At 41.5% G+C, this 27,105-nt stretch overlaps 1 protein-coding gene across 16 annotated transcripts in view; it reads left to right on the top strand.

Moving 5' to 3' along the window:
• nfasca (neurofascin homolog (chicken) a) overlaps positions 1–27,105 on the top strand; it is an 87,127-nt gene that overhangs the window by 31,675 nt on the left and 28,347 nt on the right. For 12 of the 16 annotated variants that reach the window (XR_009130558.1, XR_009130564.1, XR_009130570.1 and 9 more), the window contains exons 2-13: positions 5,501–5,549; positions 10,222–10,378; positions 13,664–13,681; positions 16,374–16,479; positions 18,110–18,306; positions 18,401–18,523; positions 18,767–18,937; positions 20,600–20,647; positions 23,407–23,518; positions 25,201–25,385; positions 25,473–25,604; positions 25,799–25,942. Coding sequence is in view for 13 of the 16 variants with exons in the window: in XM_058078895.1 (XP_057934878.1) it covers positions 10,285–10,378; positions 13,664–13,681; positions 16,374–16,479; positions 18,110–18,306; positions 18,401–18,523; positions 18,767–18,937; positions 20,600–20,647; positions 23,407–23,518; positions 25,201–25,385; positions 25,473–25,604; positions 25,799–25,942 (1,330 nt within the window). In the remaining 3 variants the exon portion in view is untranslated. The remainder of the gene's footprint in view (positions 1–5,500; positions 5,550–10,221; positions 10,379–13,663; positions 13,682–16,373; positions 16,480–18,109; positions 18,307–18,400; positions 18,524–18,766; positions 18,938–20,599; positions 20,648–23,406; positions 23,519–25,200; positions 25,386–25,472; positions 25,605–25,798; positions 25,943–27,105) is intronic. The other 4 variants (XM_058078898.1, XM_058078896.1, XM_058078904.1 and 1 more) reach the window with 2 other exon arrangements.

Below are 27,105 nucleotides of genomic sequence, written 5' to 3'. Positions count from 1 at the left end.
AATATTCATTGTTTACAGCACATTGCACAACTTGTATGCTGCAGGGATTTAACACAGCTGAGCTACTAGGCTAACCAGTTAGTCTCAAGTGTATTTCTTCTAAATTTAAAAAGCCCAAAACCTACCACTTCCACACCACATGGGAGGAGAATAACATTGGAACGTGTCATGGCTGATTTCATGCAGTGTTAAGGTAAAGTCATGGAAGCTAATGTCCTAACTGCGACCTAGCGACCAGAATACTACATACCGCTTGTATTTCAAAATGTATTGACTACTAATACCATAATACCATAAATCAGCAATCATGCGATATAACGCAGTGTGTTACTGTAACGAGACAACAAGACATAAATCGAGGCGTACCGTAAATTTTCAACATATAGGACCTGTTCGACTTCATAAACTCACAAATAAGGATACAATGATACAATTTGGAAAGCGGCACATTTGTATGTGGCACAAACATCTGTACAAGTATTGCAAAGTATGACTGATACCATCAGGGAAATGATCAACTGGGCTCATTCAGCACGTCTACTGTTGCTTATTATAGATGGTCATATTGATATTATGAATGAATTATGGATTCTGAACACTGACTGTATGGTAAGTGAATGGTTTCAGTTTCTTTGTGATCCGGAATGGAATGATAGGCCACTTAACTGACATATGATTTGTCACGCCAGCTAAATGTACAGTATGTATGAATATTTTATGCCTCTCACTTGCCCATCCCTGTCTTCTTCTTCTTCCTTCTCTCCTCTCCTTCTCTTGCACAACATTCTTTCCATTTGTTGTTTCTGTCTTTTGATTAAAAGTAGGTCAGTCAGCATCATTGAACTACAACTCCTTCCAAGCATGACATCCACATCTACGTCCACGTCCACACACACACACACACACATATTGCCTGGCAACCGCTCACTCAGTCAGCACCCCTCCATCCTCGTTCCTTGTCTCCTAATCACACCTTCCCCAGAGGATGCGAGCTGCACAGTTTGCTGCTTTTGCAACCTGACACTGCCTTGTTTGGCTGGCTCTCCTCAGCTGAGGGCAAACTGAGGGACACTTTGTTAACCAAGGAATATTAAAAAAATGGATAAAAATCTACAAGAAGGAAGTAGATTTCCGTAACACGCTGTAGAGTGCCCCTTGTCTCTCCTTTATTGCTGTTAATTGGTTCCAGACCCGACCGCGAAAAGTGAATTTCTAAGAAGTTGGATTCAATATTAATAAATGGAATCTTATTGTAGTTATGTATTATGTAATTTTTAACAGTTTTAGAGCCCTCAAGACATGAAATAACACCCCTATGTAGTGGTACCTTGGTTAACATCTGCCCTGGTTAGCACGTTTTTTTTAATTAACATCCAAAATGTTAGCGAAAATTTTGCCTCGGATTGCGTTCGCCAGTCGCCCGATTATTGGTACTACAATGTTGACATTTTTACAAATTGTTGTTGCATCAGAATAATGTGTTTATTTTGTGTTGGTTTGTTAATTGGTGTTGTGTGGGGTTCTTTTTTTTAAACAAAACTAGGTAAAAGTGATGTGTGTGTGTTAACATTTTTGGAAAATTTGCTTTGGTTAAGAGTCTGTTTTGGTTTGAGACCTCCTGGAACGGATTCATGATGTTAACCAAGGTACCACTGTAGTCACCTTTACATTTTATTACCAAATTTATTACCCAATATAGTAGATATAGTCAAAGAAAATAAGGCATATATTAGATAATACAGACTCATACATTTTTTTTTGGACAGCGTTCTTCCTGCGGTGGCTATTGTCTCATCAATGTATCATAATGGCGGTTTTACAATTGTATTACCCAGTATAGTAGATATAATAAGAGTAAATAAGCCAGAAATAAAACTCTTGCTTATGTATGTCACATTAAACGTGTTCCCTAGGGTACCTTAGTGGTGGGCGAACATATGTGTGGAGGACAGGAAGTGATGACGGAGCCTCAGAGGGACGACTGTAATCCATCTTTCAGTTGTCCTAAGTAATGATGCTGAGATGCCATTGAAGCCTCATATGAAGTAAATCAAGTAATACCTTTTTACACCTTTATACTGTCATATCTTTCATGATTTTACTTGGTATACAAACATTTTTGAACTGCTGAAGGTCAGAATATGCTTTCTGAGAGCTCTTCTGCAAAAAAAAAAAAAAAAAACAATATATTTCATTTCCTACAAACACCAAGCCTCGCACCCCCTACATTTTTCCCAATTATCTCATCCGCTTTCAAGAGCGGTTGTTATGGCAACTCTTTTAAAAGACATCTGTACCGTGAAAATGATGTCACGTCCCCCGCAACCACTTTAGCGTGGAACCTGTGACCTTTTTGTGTGTAAGCCCCATTTATTTCTGTATGTGTGTGTGTGTGTGTGTGTATGTGTGTGTTAAAAGCCCACAGCGGTGGCCTTTGGGACGCTCATTAGGACGTGCCCTGTTCCGGGTCAGCAGGGAGAAGCAGGTGACAGACTGGACTGTCCACGCTCGTACGTAAAAGTGCATTCATTGTCCCAGGAGTGTAAACGGGAATGTTTAATGGAGACTGTGGAGAATTCAGTACACTCTTTATTCTCATGTGTTTACTTTTCATATTGCATTGAAGCACAAATGGACAGTTACACACGGGAGCCTGCTATCTGGGGGGGCGGGGGCAGGGGTGTAGGGGGGCCTTTTGACTTCATACAATGAATTAAGTCCAAAAACGTATCTTTTTTCATGTTTATTATTATGAAATAACGTTTAATGACTTTATATTGGGCTGCACGGCGGTCGAGTGGTTAGCGCTAGGAGACCCGAGTTCAATCCCACCCTCGTCCATCTCTGTGTGGAGTTTGCATGTTCTCTCCGCGCATGCGTGGGTTTTCTCCGGTTTCCTCCCACATTCCAAAAACATGCTAGGTTAATTAGCGACTCCAAATTGTCCATAGGTATGAATGTGAGTGTGAATGGTTGTTTGTCTATATGTGCCCTGTGATTGGCTGGCGACCCCGCCTCTCACCCTAAGACAGCTGGGATAGGCTCCAGCTCCCCCCTCGTTAGGATAAGCGGTAGAAAATGAATGAATGAACCTTTGAATGATGGCTGCACGGTGGACTGGTGGTTAGCGCGCAGACCCGACCCGATTTCAATTCCACCCTTGGCCATATCTGTGTGGAGTTTGCATGTTCTCCCCATGAATGTGTGGTTTTTCCGGTTTCCTCCCACATTCCAAAAACATGCTAGGTTAATTAGCGATTCCAAATTGTCCATAGGTATGAATGTGAGTGTGAATGGTTGTTTGTCTATATGTGCCCTGTGATTGGCTGGCTGGCGACCAGTCCAGGGTGTACGCCGCCTCTCGCCTGAAGACAGCTGGGATAGGCTCCAGCACCCTTGTTAGGATAAGTGGTAGAAAATGAATGAATATTATTGTTTGTTCTTTGGGTGTACAATGTTGATAGTCACTATAACTATTATTAATTTCTTGTATTGATATGATGATAATATAATATGAGTTCTCCGGCGTCCAAAAACAGGGATTCTCGGGGAATCGGTTTCAATGGAGCCGTAGCGACGCCACAACGTTTTCGATGTGAGCCCGCCCTTACAAGGGAAATATACACTTTTACAACCTTGTGGACGTTTTTACGGCATCAAACTACCCTAAACATCTATAGTGTGCACCTTTTTTGGTCTCTTGTGCAAAACAACATAAAAAACGGGATGAGGCGTTTCTGCTGAAAAACGTCCAAAAACATCTTCGGTAGCGAATGAGTGTAATGTGCGTTTGCGGCGTTACCCATTCCTGCCTGACTCATACACATTACTTACTCCTCAAGTGGGGCAAATAAACTCCTGTACCCTTTGGCGATACACTTAACCCAGTTAAACATGTCATCTCCACATGTTTAGTATGTGACAGACTGCAGTGGTTATGTGGTTGGAACTCAACTCCTTAGTCATGACAGGGAATCAGGAGTAGTGATGAGAAGAAAATTAATTTATAACATGCTGATTTAATATATTTGGTAATCCACACCTGAATAAACTGGTGGGAACGTTGTGTTTCTGCACAGGAGTAACAAGGAGCTGATGAACGGGGCCTTGAGGTGTTGCCAAATATGCGCCTATATAGTATGTATGTGTTTAGAGTCTCTTCAAGGTTTTTTTCACAGTCCTCCAGGCATGCTGTGTTGTGTGTGTGTTTTTGTGTGTGTGTGTGTGTGTCTGTACAAGCGTACCACAGCCAAGAAGGACAAAAAGAGATAGCGGAAGAGCATCTTGTGATCCTAAGGGCAGCGGATGGCGAAGAGACGAGCTGTTTGAAAGCACGGCGTCAGTTAGAGAAACAACAGAGTTGCAGACAGTCCTGAGGCGGGTGTGTGTTGCTCTTGTCTGCTCCAGCTTTTGTCTTCCTGTGTTTGTCCTAACAGACCATAATGAGGAAACAATCCCGCGTACCCCAAAAGAATTTCATGGCTTCTAAAAATATATTCATGCATAAATCATCCGGTTTTGTGGTTGAATATGGCCTATTATTACTCAAAAATATGCATATTTAAGCAAATGTTGCATATGTTTTGCTTAAGTAAGCATTTTTAAAGCATTAACATACTTGAAGATGCATTGACATTGCGATATGTAATATTCTACAGTGGTCACTAGGTGTCAGTAATGTTACTTGACCTCTGTATTGCAGGTTTGAGGTACAATCATAACAATAATACAATTAACACGTGTTACGGCTAACGCTAACGCCACCCGACACCCCAATGCCACCTCCACACAGTTCCTGCAAAACACACTAGTACCTGTTTTATTAATGTCTTAAATAGATTTTGTTCTTTGTATTGGCTAATATGAGTGTAAAAGTGATTGTAGGGCTGTTATCTCATGTCTAGAGGGCTCTAATAATTTATTAATTCATTCATTTTCTACCGCTTATCCTCACGAGGATCGCGGGGGGTGCTGGAGGCTATCCCAGCTGTCTTCGGGCGAGAGGCGGGGTACACCCTGGACTGGTGGCCAGCCAATCACAGGGCACATATAGACAAACAACCATTCACACTCACATTCATACCTGTGGCCAATTAACCTAGCATGTTTTTGGAATGTGGGAGGAAACCGGAGTATCCGGAGATAACCCACGCATGCAAACTCCACACAGAGATGGCCGAGGGTGAGATTGAACTCGGGTTTTCTAGTTGTGAGGTCTGCACGCTAACCACTCGACCACCATGCAGCCCGGCTCTAATAATGTTTTTTCAAAAAAATATTCAATTTATAAATAAGGAATTATACTTTGCAGAAATTCACTTATCACAGTCGGATTTATAACCAATTAACTGTGATAAATGAGGGATTACTGTATATACTATATACTGTATATATACTATGTGTCTTGTGATTGACTGCTGACCAGCTGACATAATGAAATGAATGGATGGATAAAGCAAATGTTTACAATGTCTGATGGGTTTTTTTTCTGTCTCATCAGGTCCAAATATTGGTCACGGACGAAACATTTGTGACCTCCCCAGGATTAGGTAAGTCTTTGAACTGCATGTGTAATATGTCGTATTGCAGTGACTGATCCTAGCCTTACTCATCCTGGGCCTTTTTGACTTGCAAATTGCCTCTAAATGTATCTGCATAACCCCCAAAAGTGTGCCTGATAGAAGGGAAGAGTGACTTTAGCTGTCATACGTATTTTGATACATTTTTATGCTCTTGCGTGCAACGCTTCAAATACAAATTTGGTTTGTCTTGGTTGCAAATACGGTATTTACTTGTGTGTACCTGAATGCATCACTCCCACCAGCCACCAGCCTGCTGAGGGTAATTGTGTGTGATGGCTGGACTGTTTACCGGATCTGTGATGTTGGCTTTGAGGGCATATAGAGGTCAGGGAAATGGCTGAGGGGGAAGTGCACATGCTAATGCTTCTAGTATATTCACTGCTTCCCACAGGGCAGCGCTCTTAACTGGAGGGGGGGGGGTGTTATCATCTCATTTGCATAATTGGCCTACATGTGCATGTAACTTGTATGGAGTTATATGGAGACATTTGTTGTGATGAGCACTATAAAAAAAACTGTTTTTTGTTGACGGTCAGCGATTGTCCCTGACAGCTACTGTGTATACCGCACACAATGCAAAATAAAAGACAAGTGAGGAGCGATCGCTGTGTATTTAGCCCTGGAATGAAAACCCCATACTGTTATTCTAAGATCCGTAGAATCGATCTAGTGAAACTGGTAAATTGACTGCAAGATAGGCAAGAAAGACGAGTGACCGCAATCCATCCAAGCAATTCAGGTCTAGAACACGAATGGGTGACACATCTTGTGTAAAAATCAGGTCATAATGACGAAAATAACAATATTAATATCTGTTTTGATGATACAAAAATACATTGATGTCACAATCACAGTCTGGAAAAGGTTATAAAGCCATTTCTAAAGATTTGGGACCCCAGCAAACCACAGTGAGAGGCATTATCCACAAATGGCGAAAACACGGAACAGTGAACCCTCCCAGGAATGGCCGGCCAACCAAAATGACCCCGAGAGCACGACGATGAGAGGTCACAAAAGAACCCACGACCGTGCTAACCACTCGACCGCCGTGCAGCCGGATTCAATATGAATAATTTTAATATATTCATAATTAGAGCATAAAAAACTGTTAATGACTTTCTAAATATGTTTTTTACATCATTGACACTCCTATCATTGTTGTTTACAACACATTGCTAATGCGGAGGCTTTACACATAGCATGCTACGATGCTACCTAGTTAGTCTTCAAATTTTATTATTTATAAGTATTTAACTTAATGGTTTCAAACAGAGTGGGGAAGAACGGCAAAGTAAGAATCCAAAAACGTACCACTTCCACACGGAATTGGAGGTAGCAAAGAACTACACAGTCAACCGCTGATCATGTCATTTACGAGTTCTGATATCAGTTTTAGCAGCAAGCTAATCGGCTCCTAATAAGGACATTTTGTGGTGACAATACATTACGAAGACAGTTGGAGAATAATAACGCGCACCATATTGTATGCTAACCAAGTCATGTACGCAAACCGAGGCAAAATATGGAAGTAAACGGAAAAAACACTGACCATAGTGTGTTGATCCACTGTGCTATCATTAATAATGCATTAGCGTGTGTAGCGAGTGGAGACAAACAATGACCTATTTGTGAACATCCCACTCATTCCCACTCACACGGACATTGCTTTAAATCTTTATTTCTTTTCCTCGTAACATTCCTGCTGGAATTCTGTTTCCCCAGTTGCTTCAGTAATGAGCCGAAATGCGGAGCCGAGTATTTAGGCTTCACAACAGCTGGCCTGCAGAGAAATGAGCACTTGTACGCGTTTGTGTATGAGCACGAGGGCGTGTCCTCATTCATGTGTGAACACGTACAGTTCATCCCGATGGGCACCTGTGAGATTTGTCACCTTCTGCCAGCCAATGGTTGCGTCCGTAGATCCCACGGGGCGGTTTTCCCTATTTAATTGCCATGTGTGTATTGATTGACATGCCACCAGATGGTTGGTGGATAATAGCTTGGCAGGTTTTAGGTTATTCTTGCCTTCAGGCGGAAAAGCTGCTGTGTCCCTACGTGAGGAAACGGGTCTGCGATTGATGTGCTTTGTGTTACATTATGTATACAGTGGTGTGAATAAAGTGCTTGCCCCTTTACAGATTTATTATTCATGTGCATGTTTGTCACAATTTAATGTTTGAGATCATGCAACCATTTCAATATTAATTTTAATATTGTCAATGACAACACAGCTGAACACACAATGCAGTTTTAAATGTAACATTTGATTATTAAGGCACTCATGGTGGAGTCATGAACAAGTAATGAACCTTAACTGAGGCAAGTGAAGCCTGCCGTTTTTGGAATGTGGTTGTGGGTTCTTTTGTGACCTCTAATGGTCGCGCTCTCGGGGTCATTTTGGTTGGCCGGCCATTCCTGGGAGGGTTCACTGTTCCGTGTTTTCGCCATTTGTGGATAATGGCTCTCACTGTGGTTTGCTGGAGTCTCGAATTTTAGAAATGGCTTTATAACCTTTTCCAGACTGATAGATCGCAATAATAAAATAATTGGGGCTGCACGGTGGATGAGTGGTTAGCGCACAGACCTCGCAGCTAGGAGACTCAAGTTCAATTCCACCCATGGCCATCTCTGTGTGGAGTTTGTGGAGTGAATGGTTTTTTGTCTATGTTGTTTGGCCGGCCATTCCTGGGAGGGTTCACTGTTCAGTGTTTTCGCCATTTGTGTATAATGGCTCTCACTGTGGTTTGCTGGAGTCCCAAATCTTTAGAAATGGCTTTATAACCTTTTCCAGACTGATAGATCTTAATAATAAAATAATAAAATCATTAAAATAAATGGGGGCTGCACGGTTGATGAGTGGTTCACGCACAGACCTCACAGCTAGGAGCCTCAAGTTCAATTCCACCCTTCGCCATCTCTGTGTGGAGTTTGTGGAGTGAATGGTTGTTTGTCTGTGTTGTTTGGCCGGCCATTCCTGGGAGGGTTCACTGTTCCGTGTTTTCGCCATTTGTGTATAATGGCTCTCACTGTGGTTTGCTGGGGTCCCAAATCTTTAGAAATGGCTTTATAACCTTTTCCAGACTGTTAGATCTTAATAATAAAAGAATAAAATCATTAAAATAAATGGGGGCTGCACGGTGGTTGAGTGGTTAGCGCACAGACCTTGCAGCTAGGAGACTCAAGTTCAATTCCACCCTTGGCCATCTCTGTGTGGAGTTTGTGGAGTGAATGGTTGTTTGTTTATGTTGTTTGGCCGGCCATTCCTGGGAGGGTTCACTGTTCCGTGTTTTCGCCATTTGTGTATAATGGCTCTCACTGTGGTTTGCTGGAGTCCCAAATCTTTAGAAATGGCTTTATAACCTTTTCCAAACTGATAGATCTCAATAATAAAATAATAAAATCATTAAAATAAATGGGGGCTGCACGGTGGTTAAGTGGTTAGCGCACAGACCTCACAGCTAGGAGACTCAAGTTCAATTCCACCCTTGGCCATCTCTGTGTGGAGTTTGTGGAGTGAATGGTTGTTTGTCTGTGTTGTTTGGCCGGCCATTCCTGGGAGGGTTCACTGTTCCGTGTTTTCGCCATTTGTGTATAATGGCTCTCACTGTGGTTTGCTGGGGTCCCAAATCTTTAGAAATGGCTTTATAACCTTTTCCAGACGGTTAGATCTTAATAATAAAGAACAAAATCCTTAAAATAAATGGGGGCTGCACGGTGATCGAGTGGTTAGCGCACAGACCTCGCAGCTAGGAGACTCAAGTTCAATTCCACCCTTGGCCATCTCTGTGTGGAGTTTGTGGAGTGAATGGTTTTTTGTCTATGTTGTTTGGCCGGCCATTCCTGGGAGGGTTCACTGTTCCGTGTTTTTGCCATTTGTGTATAATGGCTCTCACTGTGGTTTGCTGGAGTCCCAAATCTTTAGAAATGGCTTTATAACCTTTTCCAGACTGATAGATCTCAATAATAAAATAATGAAATCATTCAAATAAATGGGGGCTACACAGTGTTGGAGTGGTTAGCGCACAGACCTCACAGCTAGAAGACCTGAGTTCAATTCCACCATCTCTGTGTGGAGTTTGCATGTTCTCCCCGTGCATGCATGGGTTTTCTCCGAGTACTCCGGTTTCCTCCCACATTCCAAAACTCTGGCAAGTCGCCCGAAGACAGCTGGGATAGGCTCCAGCACCCCCCACGACTCTCGTGAAGATAAGCAGTAGAAAATTAATGAATTAATGAATTAGACTAAATGATTATTCAGAATGAATAATTAATCATTATCCAACAATTGAATATAAGTAGTTTCTGTGTTTTTTTAATTGGGTTGTAAGCTGTAATCAGTAGCTTTGAGCTTCAGTGTGACGTCATGCAGAGCTGGTAATTGATCCCAGTATGGGGGGTGGGGGTGGGGGGCATGAGGGACAGAGATTAACCGAAGACAGGTGGTCCTGATGTGACGGTCAGCACACACACCTGGCTCGGCTTTCATGTACAGATGATGCCGAGTCAGTTCGAAAGCGACTAACCCCGGGGGTCTAGGTTGCCACATGTGGACACATCAGGAAATGTAGGCCGCACACACGCGGCATCAACTGTACGCACACACAGCTACTTGCTAACCATCTGCGTCTCTTTTTCACAGGTCGTCAGCGCGACTGACAGGAGACGCGTCGAGTGGTGAGAGCGGCCAATCAGAGGGGGAGAGATGTTGAGGCAGGGCGGGCGTGCGGCCTTGGCCTTAATGTCGTTACAGCTGCTGCTATGGCACGAGAGTGCGACAATCGAAGTCCCGCAAGACCGTAAGTTACTCAATAATTATGATATTATTATTAATATTATTATTATTATTTATGTTTTTTTTTTACTTTTTACATGTATTTTCCCAGCATATAATGTGTACTAATTTACTACACAGTAAATAACATTTCTTTTTAATAGGGTTGTCCGATATCAGCATAAAAATGCGATATCTTTTGATATCGATATCACATTTTTTCCCATTCATTAACGTCCTTTTCATCAAATACACTCTTTTTATTGTGGGGGTGTGCAATTTTAAAATGAAGGCTGCCTTTTCACTGAAACGCCAAGGACACCTGCCACGTGCGCACACAAATGCTGCATGGCATTTTTTTTTTGACCCCCCCCCCCCCCCCCCCCCCCCATGGTGCCGTGTCACTCTGACACTGACCTGTGGTGTTCTGTTGGTCTGAAATCCACAAAGCACCTGCCAACAGAGGACATTGGGTAATTCCCTCATAACCCAGCGTGACCTCTGGATTTGCACATTGATGAACTGATCATGGGAGATCGGATTTTATTCCCGGACCAAATACGCTCCAAAGAGCTGATCGAGTAGGTCAAAATAACGTGAATTGGAGCTGGTGGCCATGACTGTATACGTTGATAAATCATACATACTTTGTTTATCCTCACTATTCATGGGGGTTGTAGTATCAGGCCCCCGCAAATGACAAAAATATTAGTAATTGAACACCCACATCACCTCGTCTCATCTCATACTTTGGTACATGACAAAAAATTAAATTAAATTAAATTAAATTAAATTAAATTAAATTAAATTAAATTAAATTAAATTAAATTAAATTAAATTAAATTAAATTAAATTAAATTAAATTAAATTAAATATTTATATTGTTTATTTTTCTATATTGTGTATTTTGTACTGCTTAACTGACTCTGTACTCTTGCTGCTGTGCAATACAAATTTCCCCACTGAGGGACGAATAAAGGCATATCTTAAATTAAATTAAATTAAATTAAATTAATAACATGAAAAAAATTAAATTATATTAGGAAAGCAGGAAGTGAACAAATGTAACAGTTACTGATTGTAAAAGTACCAGATGGAGGGGTAGGATTTAATAAGCTTTGCTTCTTCCTACTCCTTTTGGACATGTGGAACTGGGAACTGATTATGGGATGCACTCAATTGTAATCTGATGCATGTTCAAATGAAATAAAACCATTACTATTACTACTATATATACTCAGGCAACACAAAATAGCCAAACCTTCCTCACTCACAGTGCAACCAAAAATAACACAATAATAATAATAATAATAACACACTGTAACTGCACCCGACAGGCTAGGTAGGCTATTGAAATACACTAATAGAAATGCAAAAAATACTATTTTATACTGATTTATACCCCGCAAGGCATGCTGGGTAACTTCATGTTGGGGATGTGTCCTTTGTGGAATTCCCAGCATACCTTACGGGTTATAAATTAGTACAAAATAGTATAATTTTGCATGTATATTAGTGTGTAAGCGTCAAGTTTGATCAAAGGTCTAATTATGGGATTTTGAAGAAAAAATGGTGGGTTTCCCCACAAAAAAAGATAAAAATGTGCCAATATATGCAACTGTAATAGCTCTAATATAATCCCTATTGATATGTTGGCCACATTTTCCACGGTGTGCGGATTATCTGGTTCAATAGCCTGAGAGAGAAGCCCCTCCCCCCTCTCTTCCTTATCATCCTCCCACAAAAGTGCACTCTTGACTCCGTATTGATGGGTGCTTTCTACACAAGCCCGCAGAACACACACTTTCCCGCAACCACACACACACACACACACACACACACATATACACACTTTCTTCATTTCCTTGTTCATTGCAGAAATGATTTGACGTGAAGACAAAAGGTGATTGTTAGCCGATGGTAGCGTGTTCACACTATGATGTTTAAAATAAACACCAGGTCAGGCCTTCTAGCAGGCTTGCTTCCTGAACTCAAAATCAACTTGGTGTAACCTTGAACCAGTTGACACAGCAGGTCGGAATATGTGCATGTGTGTCTTTTCTGAATAATAGTTTATATTTTCATTGTTTGGTGTCCATATTGACAATTTTTTTGTCTTTTTTCTGTCTGCTCATAATATGAAAACTACAAACAGGTAAGTTATCACTCACTATGGCAGAAACCTGTCTAGTGTTTAGACCAGGGGTGGGCAAACTTTTTGACTCGCGGGCCGCATTGATTTAACAAAATTGCCGGGAGGGGGGGGGTGGATATTTTACACGTATTTTACACGTAACAGTCAATTTTTACACCTATATTTTTACACATATTTTACATGTAAAAGTGTCATGCAATCTGCTATATGTGAACTTTGAAATCATTTATTTGATGTGAAGTGTATTAGAAATTAAATGTATTATTATTATTGTTATTATTATTATTTTTATTAGATTTACTATTATTATTATTAGTTATAGTAATGTTATTATCATTATATAATATAATATATTATAATTATTATTTATATTATTATATAATATATTATTATTATTATATATTATTAATAATAACAATAATATTGTTTATTATTATTTTTAATAATAATAATAATAATATTACTATTATTATATTAATATTATTAACAACAATATTAATATAATAATAGTAATATTATTAACAACAACATTATTATTGTTATTATTATTTTTACTATTGTGCTTGTGTTCCTTTTTCCTGGAGCATTTTGTAAACAACTGACCACATCAAATAACGAAATTGATAAAGCAGCTACCTCAACCATCAAAAAGTTGGCCCAAGCCACAATGCCAGGTTGTATGTTGAGTTTAAATAAAATACTTTGGAAAGAACAGGCGGGCCATATTGAAACACTTGGCGGGCCGGATGTGGCCCCCGGGCCGTAGTTTGCCCACCCCTGGTTTAGACAATAGGAATAGGAACCTAAAAGCCTAACCTATGAGTACTAATGTACAGGTTGTCCTCAGGTTACGGTGTTTCATGGTCCCATAAATTCATTAAAAACCTTCGGTCCGAACCACAAAACTCAAGTGTCTTAATATTTATCATAAATGATAAAGATTGTGTTGTAACCAGGAGCCCGCCGTGGTGTCGTGGTTAGCATTCTGGACTTTGGGTTTGAATCTCCACTAGTAAGCATCATCGGTATTCGTCATATAAAGGGCATCGTAACCCGAGGACCACCTGTGTATGAGTGTAACCTCGTATGATTAACAGCCTCGTAACAATCTCCCCACACTTTGTGTCTCCCTGCTGCTTTACCGTGGACTAACAGCAAAGATCCTGGCAGAACGTAAGTCTTTCCTGTTAACATGTCAGTCACACTGGAATATTGTATGTAACTGTGGGTACAAGTTCCCCTTGTGGGACGAATATAGGCATATCTTATTTTTCTTTTTTTATGTTTGAATCAAGCGGAATGCCGTTTATGTACAATACCAGCCATTTCCACGGTGGATGAGATTAGCCGGTAAAGCTGCAGTTAAAAAAAGAAGAGGCAGGGATTCCCTCGTCTTGTCCACTTTTTCAATTCTCTCGCTGGATGGTTTGTTTGGAGGAAGTGTGTGTTGGATTTTTAAACCCTGCGGGACTTGGCGAGCGAGAGAAACAAATAAATATGGATAGTGGACTGAACACAGCGGGGAAGGTGGACACCGTGGTGCATTCACTCGTTATTGATGTCAGGCTAAATGACTATTTTGCTACTGTAAAAACTGGATTGATTATACTATTGACTATTTGGTCACCATGTTTACATTCTGACTGACTGCTAACCAGAACACTGAATGATAAACACAACATTGATGACTTCCATTGAGGATGGATGGATGGATGGATGGATGGATAGATCTAACCAGAACACTGAATGATAAAAACAACATTGATGACTTCCATTGAGGATGGATGGATGGATGGATGGATGGATAGATCTAACCAGAACACTGAATGATAAAAACAACATTGATGACTTCCATTGAAGATGGATGGATGGATGGATGGATGGATGGGTTTTAGGATGGATGGATGGACAGATAGATAGATCTAACCAGAACACTGAATGATAAACACAACATTGATGACTTCCATTGAGGATGGATGGATGGATGGATGGATGGATGGGTGGATGGGTGGGTGGATGGATGGATGGATGGATGGGCGGATAGCTAGATAGATCTAACCAGAACACTGAATGATAAAAACAACATTAATTACTTCCATTGAAGATGGATGGATGGATGGGTGAATGGATGGATGGGTGGGTGGATGGATGGATGGATGGATGGATGGATGGATGGATGGGTGGATGGATGGGTGGGTGGATGGGTGGATGGATGGGTGGATGGATGGATGGGTGGATAGCTAGATAGATCTAACCAGAACACTGAATGATAAAAACAACATTGATGATTTCCATTGAGGATGGATGGATGGGTGGATGGATGGATGGATGGATGGATGGATGGGTGGATGGATGGGTGGGTGGATGGGTGGATGGGTGGATGGATGGATAGCTAGATAGATCTAACCAGAACACTGAATGATAAAAACAACATTGATGATTTCCATTGAGGATGGATGGATGGATGGATGGATGGATGGATGGATGGATGGATGGATGGATGGATGGATGGATGGGTGGATGGATAGCTAGATAGATCTAACCAGAACACTGAATGATAAAAACAACATTAATGACTTCCATTGAAGATGGATGGATGGATGGGTGAATGGATGGATGGGTGGATGGATGGATGGGTGGATGGATGGGTGAATGGATGGATAGATGGGTGGATGGATGGGTGGATGGATGGGTGGATGGATGGATAGCTAGATAGATCTAACCAGAACACTGAATGATAAAAACAACATTGATGATTTCCATTGAGGATGGATGGATGGATGGATGGGTGGATGGATGGGTGGATGGATGGGTGGATGGATGGATGGATGGATGGATGGATGGATGGGTGGATGGATGGGTGGATGGATGGATGGGTGGATGGATGGATAGCTAGATAGATCTAACCAGAACACTGAATGATAAAAACAACATTAATGACTTCCATTGAAGATGGATGGATGGATGGGTGAATGGATGGATGGATGGATGGATGGATGGATGGGTGGATGGATGGGTGGATGGATGGATGGATGGATAGCTAGATAGATCTAACCAGAACACTGAATGATAAAAACAACATTAATGACTTCCATTGAAGATGGATGGATGGATGGATGGATGGATGGATGGATGGATGGATGGATGGATGGATGGATGGATGGGTGGGTGGGTGGGTGGATGGATGGATGGATGGGTGGATGGATGGATGGATGGGTGGATGGATGGATAGCTAGATAGATCTAACCAGAACACTGAATGATAAAAACAACATTAATGACTTCCATTGAAGATGGATGGATGGATGGGTGAATGGATGGATGGGTGGATGGATGGATGGATGGATGGATGGATGGGTGGATGGATGGGTGGATGGATGGGTGGATGGATGGATAGCTAGATAGATCTAACCAGAACACTGAATGATAAAAACAACATTGATGATGACCATTCAAGATAGATGGATGGATGGATGGATTGATAGATGGATGGATGGGTGGATGGGCGGGTGGATGGATGGATGGATGGGTGGATGGATGGATGGATGGGTGGATGGATAGATAGATCTAACCAGAACACTGAATGATAAAAAAAACAAAGTTGATGACCATTCAAGATAGATAGATGGATGGATGGATGGATTGATAGATGGAAAGATAGATAGATGGATGGATAAAACACGGGGGCATGCAGGGTTCAAGACAATAAGGTAATGGTACTATGTAAAATAGTATAATAAAATAAGGTACAAATAGCAAACACAGTAAAGAGCACCAAAATATCACAAATATAATAGCAAAGCAAACAAAATATAATGCAAAATATAATGAATTGACGTATTTTATATTTCTCCCCCCCCCCCCAGTGAAACAGCCCCCGACTATAACCAAGCAGTCAGTGAAGGACTACATTGTGGACCCCAGAGATAACATCATCATCGAGTGCGAGGCCAAGGGCAACCCGGTGCCAATGTAAGCAACGCACACACACAAAGGTCACAAACGGGATGAAAAGAGGCTACTAATTGTACTAATGCAGGGCTCCACCGAGTCTTGAACTGGGACTGGTGGGTATTTGTCTCTTAACTCGTTCGAATCAGAGATTCAGAGTTTTGCGAACGGGGGCCACAACGCATAGAAAAATCTGTCTTTGTGAAATTCCCGTATTCATGTGGCCATGTCCTGTGGCAAGCCTCACAAATAATACAAACACACACACACACACGTACACACAGTGTCCCCGATGGTTACATCACTGGTGACCAGTTGAGGACAGTGGAGCATTGTTTACTTTGGCTCAGCTGTACACGGTAACACACATTCTTGTGCACCCGGTTACACAAGCCCACAGTGAAGCAGTGACAGCACACGTAGTGGCTCTCCTTCCCAGCACAGCACACTCATTGTGCGGAAATAATGATAATCGCTCGACTATTCATGCTCATTAAAAGGGATACTTCTCCACTTCACTCGCGTCATTGTCTTACCATGTTTTTAAAAAAAAACCTCAAACTCTCACACGCAGCTCCAGCTTCAATTGGTTCAATACTTCATAGTATTACTGTACTACTAAAGCTCCTTGAGTAGACCCGTCTTGACAGGAAACAGTCAAGAGTCACACTAGTAATGTCAACTTTTAAAGTGTGACTATAGGGGTGTTATTTCATGTCTGCAGGGCTCTAATCATTTAAAAAGTGATTAACAGGTTTTCATTCATTCATTCATTTTCTACCACTTATCCTCACGAGGGTCGCGGAAGGTGCTGGAGCCTATCCCGGGCGGGGTACACCCTGGACTGGTGGCCAGCCAATCACAGGACACATATAGACAAACAACCATTCACACTCACATTCATACCTATGGACAATTTGGAGTCGCTAATTAACCTAGCATGTTTTTGGAATGGGCTGCACGGTGATGAGTGGTTAGTGCTCAGGCCACACAGCTAGGAGACCCGCGTTCAATTCCATCCCCAGCCAATCACAGGGAACATATAGACAAACAACCATTCACACTCACATTCATACCTATGGACAATTTGGAGTCGCTAATTAACCTAGCATGTTTTTGGAATGGGCTGCACGGTGATGAGTGGTTAGTGCTCAGGCCACACAGCTAGGAGACCCGCGTTCAATTCCATCCCCAGCCAATCAAAGGGCACATATAGACAAACAACCATTCACACTCACATTCATACCTATGTTTGACAATTTGGAATCGGCAATTAACCTAGCATGTTTTTGGAATGTGGGAGGAAAAACAAAGTATGCACGGGGAGAACATGCAGAGATGGCCGAAGATGGAATTGAACCCGGGTCTCCTATCTGTGAGGTCTGCACGCTAACCACACGACCGCCGTGCATTCCTATTAACAGGTTTTCTAACAATAAAAATATTCAGTTCACTTATCAGGGTTGGGTGTAGAACCAATTAACCGTGATAAACGAGGGACAACCAATTAGGTATGGATGGTACCTCCATAGTCAAACACGGTTGTTCCAGGATGCTGGTCAATATCTGATCCCAAACCAGTATCTCCTGAAAACCCATTCAAGTTGAAACCCATAACCACCTACCCAAATATTTCTTGTCCACCGCTCAGGTTCTCATGGCGAAGGAACGGGAAGTTTTTCAACATCGGGAAAGATCCCCGTGTGACAATGCGGAAACGCTCGGGAACCCTGGAAATCGGTTTCCGTAACGGAGGACGTCCGGAGGATTATGAAGGAGAGTACCAGTGTTTTGCCAGCAATGAACACGGAGTGGCGCTATCCAATAAAATTCTACTGCGGGTCTCCAGTAAGAACACCAGCATGTTTGTTTAGAAACTGTTTTATTCTTGAATGCTACACATTCATGTCTTTTCCTACTACTACTTTCACCCCCAATCCAGAGGCTCCCCTGTGGCCTAAGGAGGTGCTGGACCCGGTGGTGGTGACTGAAGGCATGGCTTTGGTGCTCCCCTGCAACCCCCCTCCAGGCCTCCCTCCCCCATTCACTTTCTGGATGAATAGCAGTGAGCAGCAGTTATTATACATGCAAATACAAGCAATAGATGGACTACATAGATGCAACCAATGCAACTTGAATACCCTAAACCTGGCAACCATGTTAGCTATATTCAAATCAACCTTTATGTGTCGTATCTTATGTCCACACTCATATGACACGTGTCACCAGCCATCCAAGCTTCTGTTGTCATTATGATGACCCATTATTGGATGACTAAGCCCTCCCTGTCTGTGTCTTCCCTTCCCAGTGATGAGTCCGATCCCCCAGGATAAGCGAGTGTCAAAGGGGTTAAACGGAGACTTGTATTTCTCCAACGTGGTGGCCCACGATGCTAACGACGACTACAGCTGCAACGCTCGCTTTCCCTTCACCCACACCATCCAGCAGAAGAACCCCTTCACGCTCAAAATTCTTACCAGTGAGTGAACAACACACAGCTACGCTCAAATAAGTCATATACCCTAGTGAAATCAACATTATATAACAAGTAGGGCTGTCAATCGATTAATATTTTTTAATCACGATTAATTACATGTTATCCATAGTTAACTCATAATCAATTGCAGATAGAATTTTTTTCTTTTATCTATAATGAGTATATTTTCAAGTTTTGAATACACCTATCAATATGAGACTTCGTAATAAGTAGTTACTGAGGAACTAATAAGTAGAGTAGTTACTGAGGAACTAATACATGTGGATTCAGAGTAGTTACTGAGGAATTAATGAAGAACTAATGAGGAACTAATAAGTAGAGTAGTTCCCGAGGAACTAAGACACGTGGATTCAGAGTAGTTACTGAGGAATTAATGAAGAACTAAGGAGGAACTAAGATACTTAAATTCAGAGTAGTTACTGAGGAACTAATAAGTAGAGTAGTTACTGAGGAACTAATACACATGGATTCAGAGTAGTTATGGAGGAAATTATAAGTAGAGTAGTTACTGAAGAACTAATACATGTGAATTCAGAGTAGTTACTGAGGAACTAATAAGTAGAGTAGTTACTGAGGAACTAATACACGTGGATTCAGAGTAGTTACTGAGGAACTAATAAGTAGAGTAGTTACTGAGGAACTAATACATGAGGATTCAGAGTAGTTACTGAGGAACTAATGAAGAACTAATGAGGAACTAATAAGTAGAGTAGTTCCTGGGGAACTAAGACACGTGGATTCAGAGTAGTTACTGAGGAATTAATGAAGAACTAAGGAGGAACTAAGACACTTAAATTCAGAGTAGTTACTGAGGAACTAATAAGTAGAGTAGTTACTGAGGAACTAATACACATGGATTCAGAGTAGTTATGGAGGAAATTATAAGTAGAGTAGTTACTGAAGAACTAATACATGTGAATTCAGAGTAGTTACTGAGGAACTAATAACTAGAGTAGTTACTGAGGAACTAAGACACTTGGATTCAGAGTAGTTACTGAGGAACTAATAAGTAGAGTAGTTACTGAGGAACTAATAAGTAGAGTAGTTACTGAGGAACTAAGACACTTGGATTCAGAGTAGTTACTGAGGAACTAATAAGTAGAGTAGTTACTGATGAACTAATAAGTAGAGTAGTTACTGAGGAACTAATAAGTAGAGTAGTTACTGAGGAACTAAGACACTTGGATTCAGAGTAGTTACTGAGGAATTAATGAAGAACTAATGAGGAACTAATAAGTAGAGTAGCTACTGGGGAACTAAGACACGTGAATCAGAGTAGTTACTGAGGAACTAATGAGTAGTGGTTTGGGTTGGCTTTGGGTTATTAACTATGAACTACTGTAATGGTGTGTACCTTATTGTAAAGTGTCTAAGTGTAGCATGTCTCTATATAATGGGATAGCGTTTTGCCATCAGCACAAAACCAGTATGGCATGTAAAGAGACATTCCTGGCCAAATGGGAGCCCTAGGGAAAAGGGAGCAGCTGTACCATTACACCACCAGGGACCGACAAGTTCGCAGTGATGCGCATCCTTTTCACATTTGCAGAGAATGCGCCCTCTTGTGCGGCGTATGCGGACATTGTTGTATGTGAACATTGTGTGTGTGTGTGCATGCTTCTGTGTGTGTGTGTGTGTTTTCAGACGAGCCGTATAACGACACCTTTTACAATGCCAGTGACCCCTACGGTGGTGAGTCACGTTCTGGACCGTTCCGTCTTCTGTCCAGTTGTAACATGACTAATCATGTTCCACCTGTGGCTAATCAGTGGACGTGTAACACACTAACGTGCAGAATCTTGTCAAGTACACATGAATATCAACTACTGTACCTTCTTTGCTGATGTTTAGACGTAAAGTACGTCCATAAACACACCATACAACGTTTCTTTTGCATTGAACTGGATTTGAACTGAAAAGATCCTTGATTTAAATCGATTGTGACAATAAGTCGGCGATTCATTGGTTGTGCCGTGATCATATGAAGCGTAGCTACAGGGAACACGCACGCCTAAGTTCCAACATATGTTCCGTTTGCGTTAAGCGGGAGTGACTGGATGCGAGACGAGCCCTCAGGAGAAGACGTCCCCTGTGACGGGGCCGCCGTCTGGCGCATTCAAGGCACTCGTATGACCGCCATTAGTGACCACTGATGGATGTTCATCGCGGATTCTTCTCTAATAGTCACATCCATTGGCCATGGCTTTAGCTTTACTTCCGTAAGACTCTTATGTCTGTCTCATACAGATCATAAAAGAGATTATGATTATATCTCTAATGTCTTACAAACATGTCATTTCTGTGAGGAAGATGAGGACGAGAGCGGTAGTGCTCCTTTATTCACTTATTGTATACAAACATCATTTATTGTATAAATAAATGTATTACATAATTATATCATTTCTTTCATTTCTAACCACTAATCCTCAGTTGCTTCCTGTTTCCTGTCTTTAACCTTACCTACAGATAGATTGGGCAAAGACAAATTCATATTTCCAGTTGTCTGTTTGCCTTCTGCTAGAAAAACTAACCCTTGAGCAAGGCGTTAAAACAGTACTGGTAAAAAAAGACCACAATTTCATTCATTCATTCATTCATTTTCTACCGCTTTTTCCTCACAAAGGTCGCGGGGGTGCTGGAGCCTATCCCAGCTGTCTTCGGGCGAGAGGCGGGGTAAACCCTGGACTGGTCGCCAGCCAGCCAATCACAGGGCACATATAGACAAACAACCATTCACACTCACATTCATACCTATGGACAATTTGGAGTCGCTAATTAACCTAGCATGTTTTTGGAATGTGGGAGGAAACCGGAGTACCCGGAGAAAACCCACGCATGCACGGGGAGAACATGCAAACTCCACACAGAGATAGCCGAGGGTGGAATTGAACCCTGGTCTCCTAGCTGTGAGGTCTGCGTGCTAACCACTTGACCGCCGTGCCGCCCGACCACAATTTTTACATGCTTATTTTTATACTTCATTGGTAATGCTTTGCGGCACGGCGGTCTAGTGGTTAGCGCGCAGACCTCACAGCTAGGAGACCAGGGTTCAATTCCACTCTTGGAGTGGAGTTTGCATGTTCTCCCCGTGCATGCGTGGGTTTTCTCCGGGTACTCCGGTTTCCTCCCACATTTCAAAAACATGCTAGGTTAATTAGCGACTCCAAATTGTATGAATGTGAGTGTGAATGGTTGTTTGTCTATATGTGCCCTGTGATTGGCTGGCCACCAGTCCAGGGTGGACCCTGCCTCTCGTCCAAAGACAGCTGGGATAGGCTCCAGCATACCCCCGCGACCCTTGTGAGGAAAAAGCGGTAGAAAATGAATGAATGGTAATGCTTTTTCAAGATTTTAAGTGTTGTTTGCTGGTTCTTGAACGCACCATAGTTGTGAAATGAAGTGAAAGTTGAACAAGGTAGAATCAAAACTTCCTAAAAAAGCAAGATGGACACAAGTCAATATACGATCGGAAGGATGTGATATGGATTACGTAGACGTGGCTTGGCTTCTCCGACAGTGGAGGGGAGTATCCTAACTTCCAGTGGGTGGAGGTGACCCCCACAGCAGGCATAAGAACAGTCGCCATTTAGCTTGTTAGCTTCCGTCACCATTAAAGAGAGAGGGTTCTGCAGATGAATACAATCTAATAATACGCTACCAACAGTCACTTTTATTGGGAATATCGATTCGAAATTGGAGGAGAATGCCAACATCAAGATCGCTGAAGGGTTCGGAGGGGGAGGTGCGAGCCTGGTGCCAAAAATAGACATATTTATAGGAGTATCCATTACTCGCGGTTTACTGAACGTAATCCCTGTGAAAAGCAGAGATGTACTCTATTGCAGTATTTGGAAGTACGCCATTGACCCTTTTGAATACGATGTGTGTACAAAGTCACTACTTTGGGTTCTGCTCACATTCCAGACTTGGCAACGGCTACGTTCCCTATTTATCGATCTGGGTCCGCTCTTTATTGTTAGACATTTCGTGGTGCGTTTTAGCTTGTACAAAAGAGCCTCCAGCCTCAAAAGCAACATCCCCCGCGGGACAAAGGTTCTCCAGGAAAAGTTTTAATTTTGGCAAAGCTCAGAGCTTGGCAAAGCTGTGTAAGGTTAATAAGCATATAGCATGAATAACAGCTATAGAAAAAGCATGCTAGTTTATCTGATGGCTTAAAAAAAAAAAAAAAACATTAAAAAGATCAATGACCCTGTTGTTGTTTATCGTCTCTAAATGTCTTCCTGTGAGACACGCCAGAGGATGTTGGACTCGGTTTCTGGCCGCGGTGACCCCAACAGACAATGCCTTGCTTGGAGTACAGCCAATAGGAAATAATCAGAATAGCCGTGTTGTATTTATGTGGCAGTAGCGTACAAGTTTAACGCCGGTAAAGAAACTTAATGGTGAATAACTTTGAATGTGTTTAAATGCGTTTTGTTCTTGGTCTCCAGGCCGTAAAGTATCCGAGTCGACACCGACCTTCCTCTCACCGTTGGGGACTGAGAGCTCCAAAATGGTGCTGAGAGACGAGCAACTACTGCTGGAGTGTATTGCTGCAGGACTGTGAGTATATAGTACAACACACACATACACACACACACACACACACAAGATGGACGAATGCGGTTGTGTTTTTTTGGTCAAAAATAAGACACTTTGAGTTGGATTTCATGTAATAATCTGGACAATCTGTGTTTGGTTTAGGCCTCTGACGCAGGAGTATTTTTCACTTTCACTTTTCATTTCTTTTACATGGTTTTTTGAACACAACACAGCAGTTTTTAAGGTTGTGGATGTGATTGTGTAGCATCTAGATTACCTCGGTTTTTGTATGTCACGGTTGTTGTACGGCAGGGGTCTCAAACTCAATTTACCTGGGGGCCACTGGAGCTAGGGTCTGGGCAAGGCTGGGCCACATCAGGTTTTCCACAAAAAAAACAAAAACAAAAAAACGCATTTATTAAAAACAGAAAAATATACAAACTTTTTCAGTGCTTTGGTTGCGATTTTCTACAATAAAAGCTCTGATAAAACATTCCACTGTTCTCAAATATCATTCATTCATTCATTTTCTACCGCTTTTCCTCACGAGGATCGCGGGGGCTGCTGAGCCTATCCCAGCTGTCTTCGGGCGAGAGGCGGGGTACACCCTGGACTGGTCGCCAGCCAATCACAGGGCACATATAGACAAACAACCATTCACACTCACATTCATACCTATGGACAATTTGGAGTCGCCAATTAACCTAGCATGTTTTTGGAATGTGGGAGGAAACCGGAGTACCCGGAGAAAACCCACACATGCACGGGGAGAACATGCAAACTCCACACAGAGATGGCCGAGGGTGGGAATTGAACCCTGGTCTCCTAGCTGTGAGGTCTGCGCGCTAAGCACTAGACCGCCGTGCCGCCCCGTTCTCAAATATCTTAATATTTATTTTTCTGCACAAAATAAGATGAAAAATAAATAAACAAATCAAGAATAAAGAAAATCAATCAGTAATAAATAAATATAATAATAATAATAAAACACAAAATAATAAAAACTTGAGAAACCACATATAGTTGGTGGGTAGACAAATTATTTTTTTCAGATTAAAATGAACAAAGCATTATTAGAGCCCTGTAGACATGACAAAACACGACTATAGTCACATTTATACTTTTTTTATTTACAACATATTGCGCAACTGCAGGGTCTTGAGACACATGCTAACTCGCAAACTAGAGAGCTAGCCACCTAAACGGTAGCCTTCAAGTTATTTCCTTTCAACTTAAATAGCCAAAAACTTACCACTTCCACACGGATAGGGAGGATAACTATTAACAGTTATTTAACCTTTAACATGAACATTAATCAAACGTAATACTTTTTTCTGGGTACATGATACCATACAGCATCCATATCAAACTTAACATTAAACTTTTATATCAAGGCGGGGGCCTCAAAGTAGTGTCCTGCGGGCCACATTTGGCCCGCGGGCCGCATGTTTGAGACCCCTGTTGTACGGTTATTGTACGGCTTAACAAACTAGCCTGTTTACCCGTGTCGGGTGAATTGAGTTCTCAAACAAAGAATGGACAGTTGGGACACTATAGACAGATTCCGGAATTTAAAGTAAACGGATTTGCGTTATTTCTTATGTGCTTTTTGGTTTTTCTCAAACATTTTGGAACGGAGTAATAACAAAAAAGCGAGGTTTCACTTCCTGAAATATTTCCATGTGCTGTTCTGTCTTCTTCAGACCGACACCCACGATCAAATGGTTTAAAAAAGGGGGCGACTTGCCAGGACGGAAAGTGAAATTTGAGAATTACAACAAGACCCTGAAAGTGATCAACGTGTCGGAGGAGGATGCCGGGGAGTATGTATGCATGGCCAACAATCACTTAGGCAGCATACGCCACTCCATTTTTGTTCAAGTCAAAGGTGAGCCGATTAAGTCCAGGTCATGATGTCTTCTAGCCGGTCTTTTAGTATGCGAGATGATTCCCTCATACTCTTCATGTTCCCCAGCGGCTCCTTACTGGCTGGACAAACCGACAAACCTGGTACTCGCCCCAGAAGAGAATGGGCGTCTGGTGTGTCGGGCAAACGGCAACCCTAAACCCAGCATTCAGTGGCTGATCAATGGCCAACCCATCAACAGTGAGTCTTCCGAGTTCTTTAGAATCCACTGCATTAAAATGCAAGATGACAATGATTGGCTTCCGTCCCTTTAAGGGTTTTGAGTCCAGTTACTTATGCAAGACAAATCACATTGACAGTGTAAATCCATAAAACGCATCTGAATCTGATACATTCAGTTATTGATGTTCTGCCTGTTTTGTTTCATTTTTAAGGCTCTCTGCCCAATCCTAGTCAACAAATGATGGGTGACACCATCATCTTCCGCTCGGTGCAGATGGGAAGCAGTGCCGTGTACCAGTGCAATGCTTCCAACCAACACGGTTATCTGCTGGCCAATGCCTTCGTCAGTGTCCTTGGTAAGACATGCTAATGCTAATGCTAATGGTAATGGTTTTATTTCATTTTAACATCAGATTACAATTGAATGCATCACATAATCAGTTCACAGTTCCACATGTCCAAAAGGAGTAGGAAGAAGCAAAGCTTATTAAATCCTACCCCTCCATCTGGTACTTTTACAATCAGTAACTGTTATATTTGTTCACTTCCTGCTTTCCATAATACAGTTTAAGGTTTTTTTTGTTGTTGTTGTTTTTTAATAATGTACCTCGTACCGAAGTATGAGGTGATGTCACCCTACAATGACATAATGGTTACCATAGTAACTGTCAATATAGTGATATATATGGTAATGGTTTTATTTCATTTGAACATGCATCAGATTACAATTGAATGCATCCCATAATCAGTTCCCAGTTCCACATGTCCAAAAGGAGTAGGAAGAAGCAAAGCTTATTAAATCCTACCCCTCCATCTGGTACTTTTACAATCAGTAACTGTTATATTTGTTCACTTCCTGCTTTCCATAATACAGTTTAAGGTTTTTTTTGTTGTTGTTGTTGTTTTTTAATAATGTACCTCGTACCGAAGTATGAGGTGATGTCACCCTACAATGACATAATGGTTACCATAGTAACTGTCAATATAGTGATATATATGGTAATGGTTTAATTTCATTTGAACATGCATCAGATTACAATTGAATGCATCTCATAATCAGTTCACAGTTCCACATGTCCAAAAGGAGTAGGAAGAAGCAAAGCTTATTAAATCCTACCCCTCCATCTGGTACTTTTACAATCAGTAACTGTGATATTTGTTCACTTCCTGCTTTCCATAATACAGTATACAGGTTTTTTGTTGTTGTTGTTTTTTTAATGTACCTCGTACCGAAGTATGAGGTGATGTCACCCTACAATGACATAATGGGTACCATAGTAACTGTCAATATAGTGATATATATGGTAATGGTAATGGTTTAATTTCATTTGAACATGCATCAGATTACAATTGAATGCCATCCCATAATCAGTTCACAGTTCCACATGTCCAAAAGGAGTAGGAAGAAGCAAAGCTTATTAAATCCTACACCTCCATCTGGTAGTTTTACAATCAGTAACTGTTACATTTGTTCACTTCCTGCTTTCCTAATATAGTTTTTTTTTTTGGTAATTTTTTT

This window comes from Doryrhamphus excisus, chromosome 1 (genome assembly GCF_030265055.1).
Source record: "Doryrhamphus excisus isolate RoL2022-K1 chromosome 1, RoL_Dexc_1.0, whole genome shotgun sequence".
NCBI classification, from domain to species: Eukaryota; Metazoa; Chordata; class Actinopteri; order Syngnathiformes; family Syngnathidae; genus Doryrhamphus; species Doryrhamphus excisus.
The sequence above is the reverse complement of the archived record's forward strand: the minus strand, read 5'-3'. Positions and strand labels throughout refer to the sequence as shown.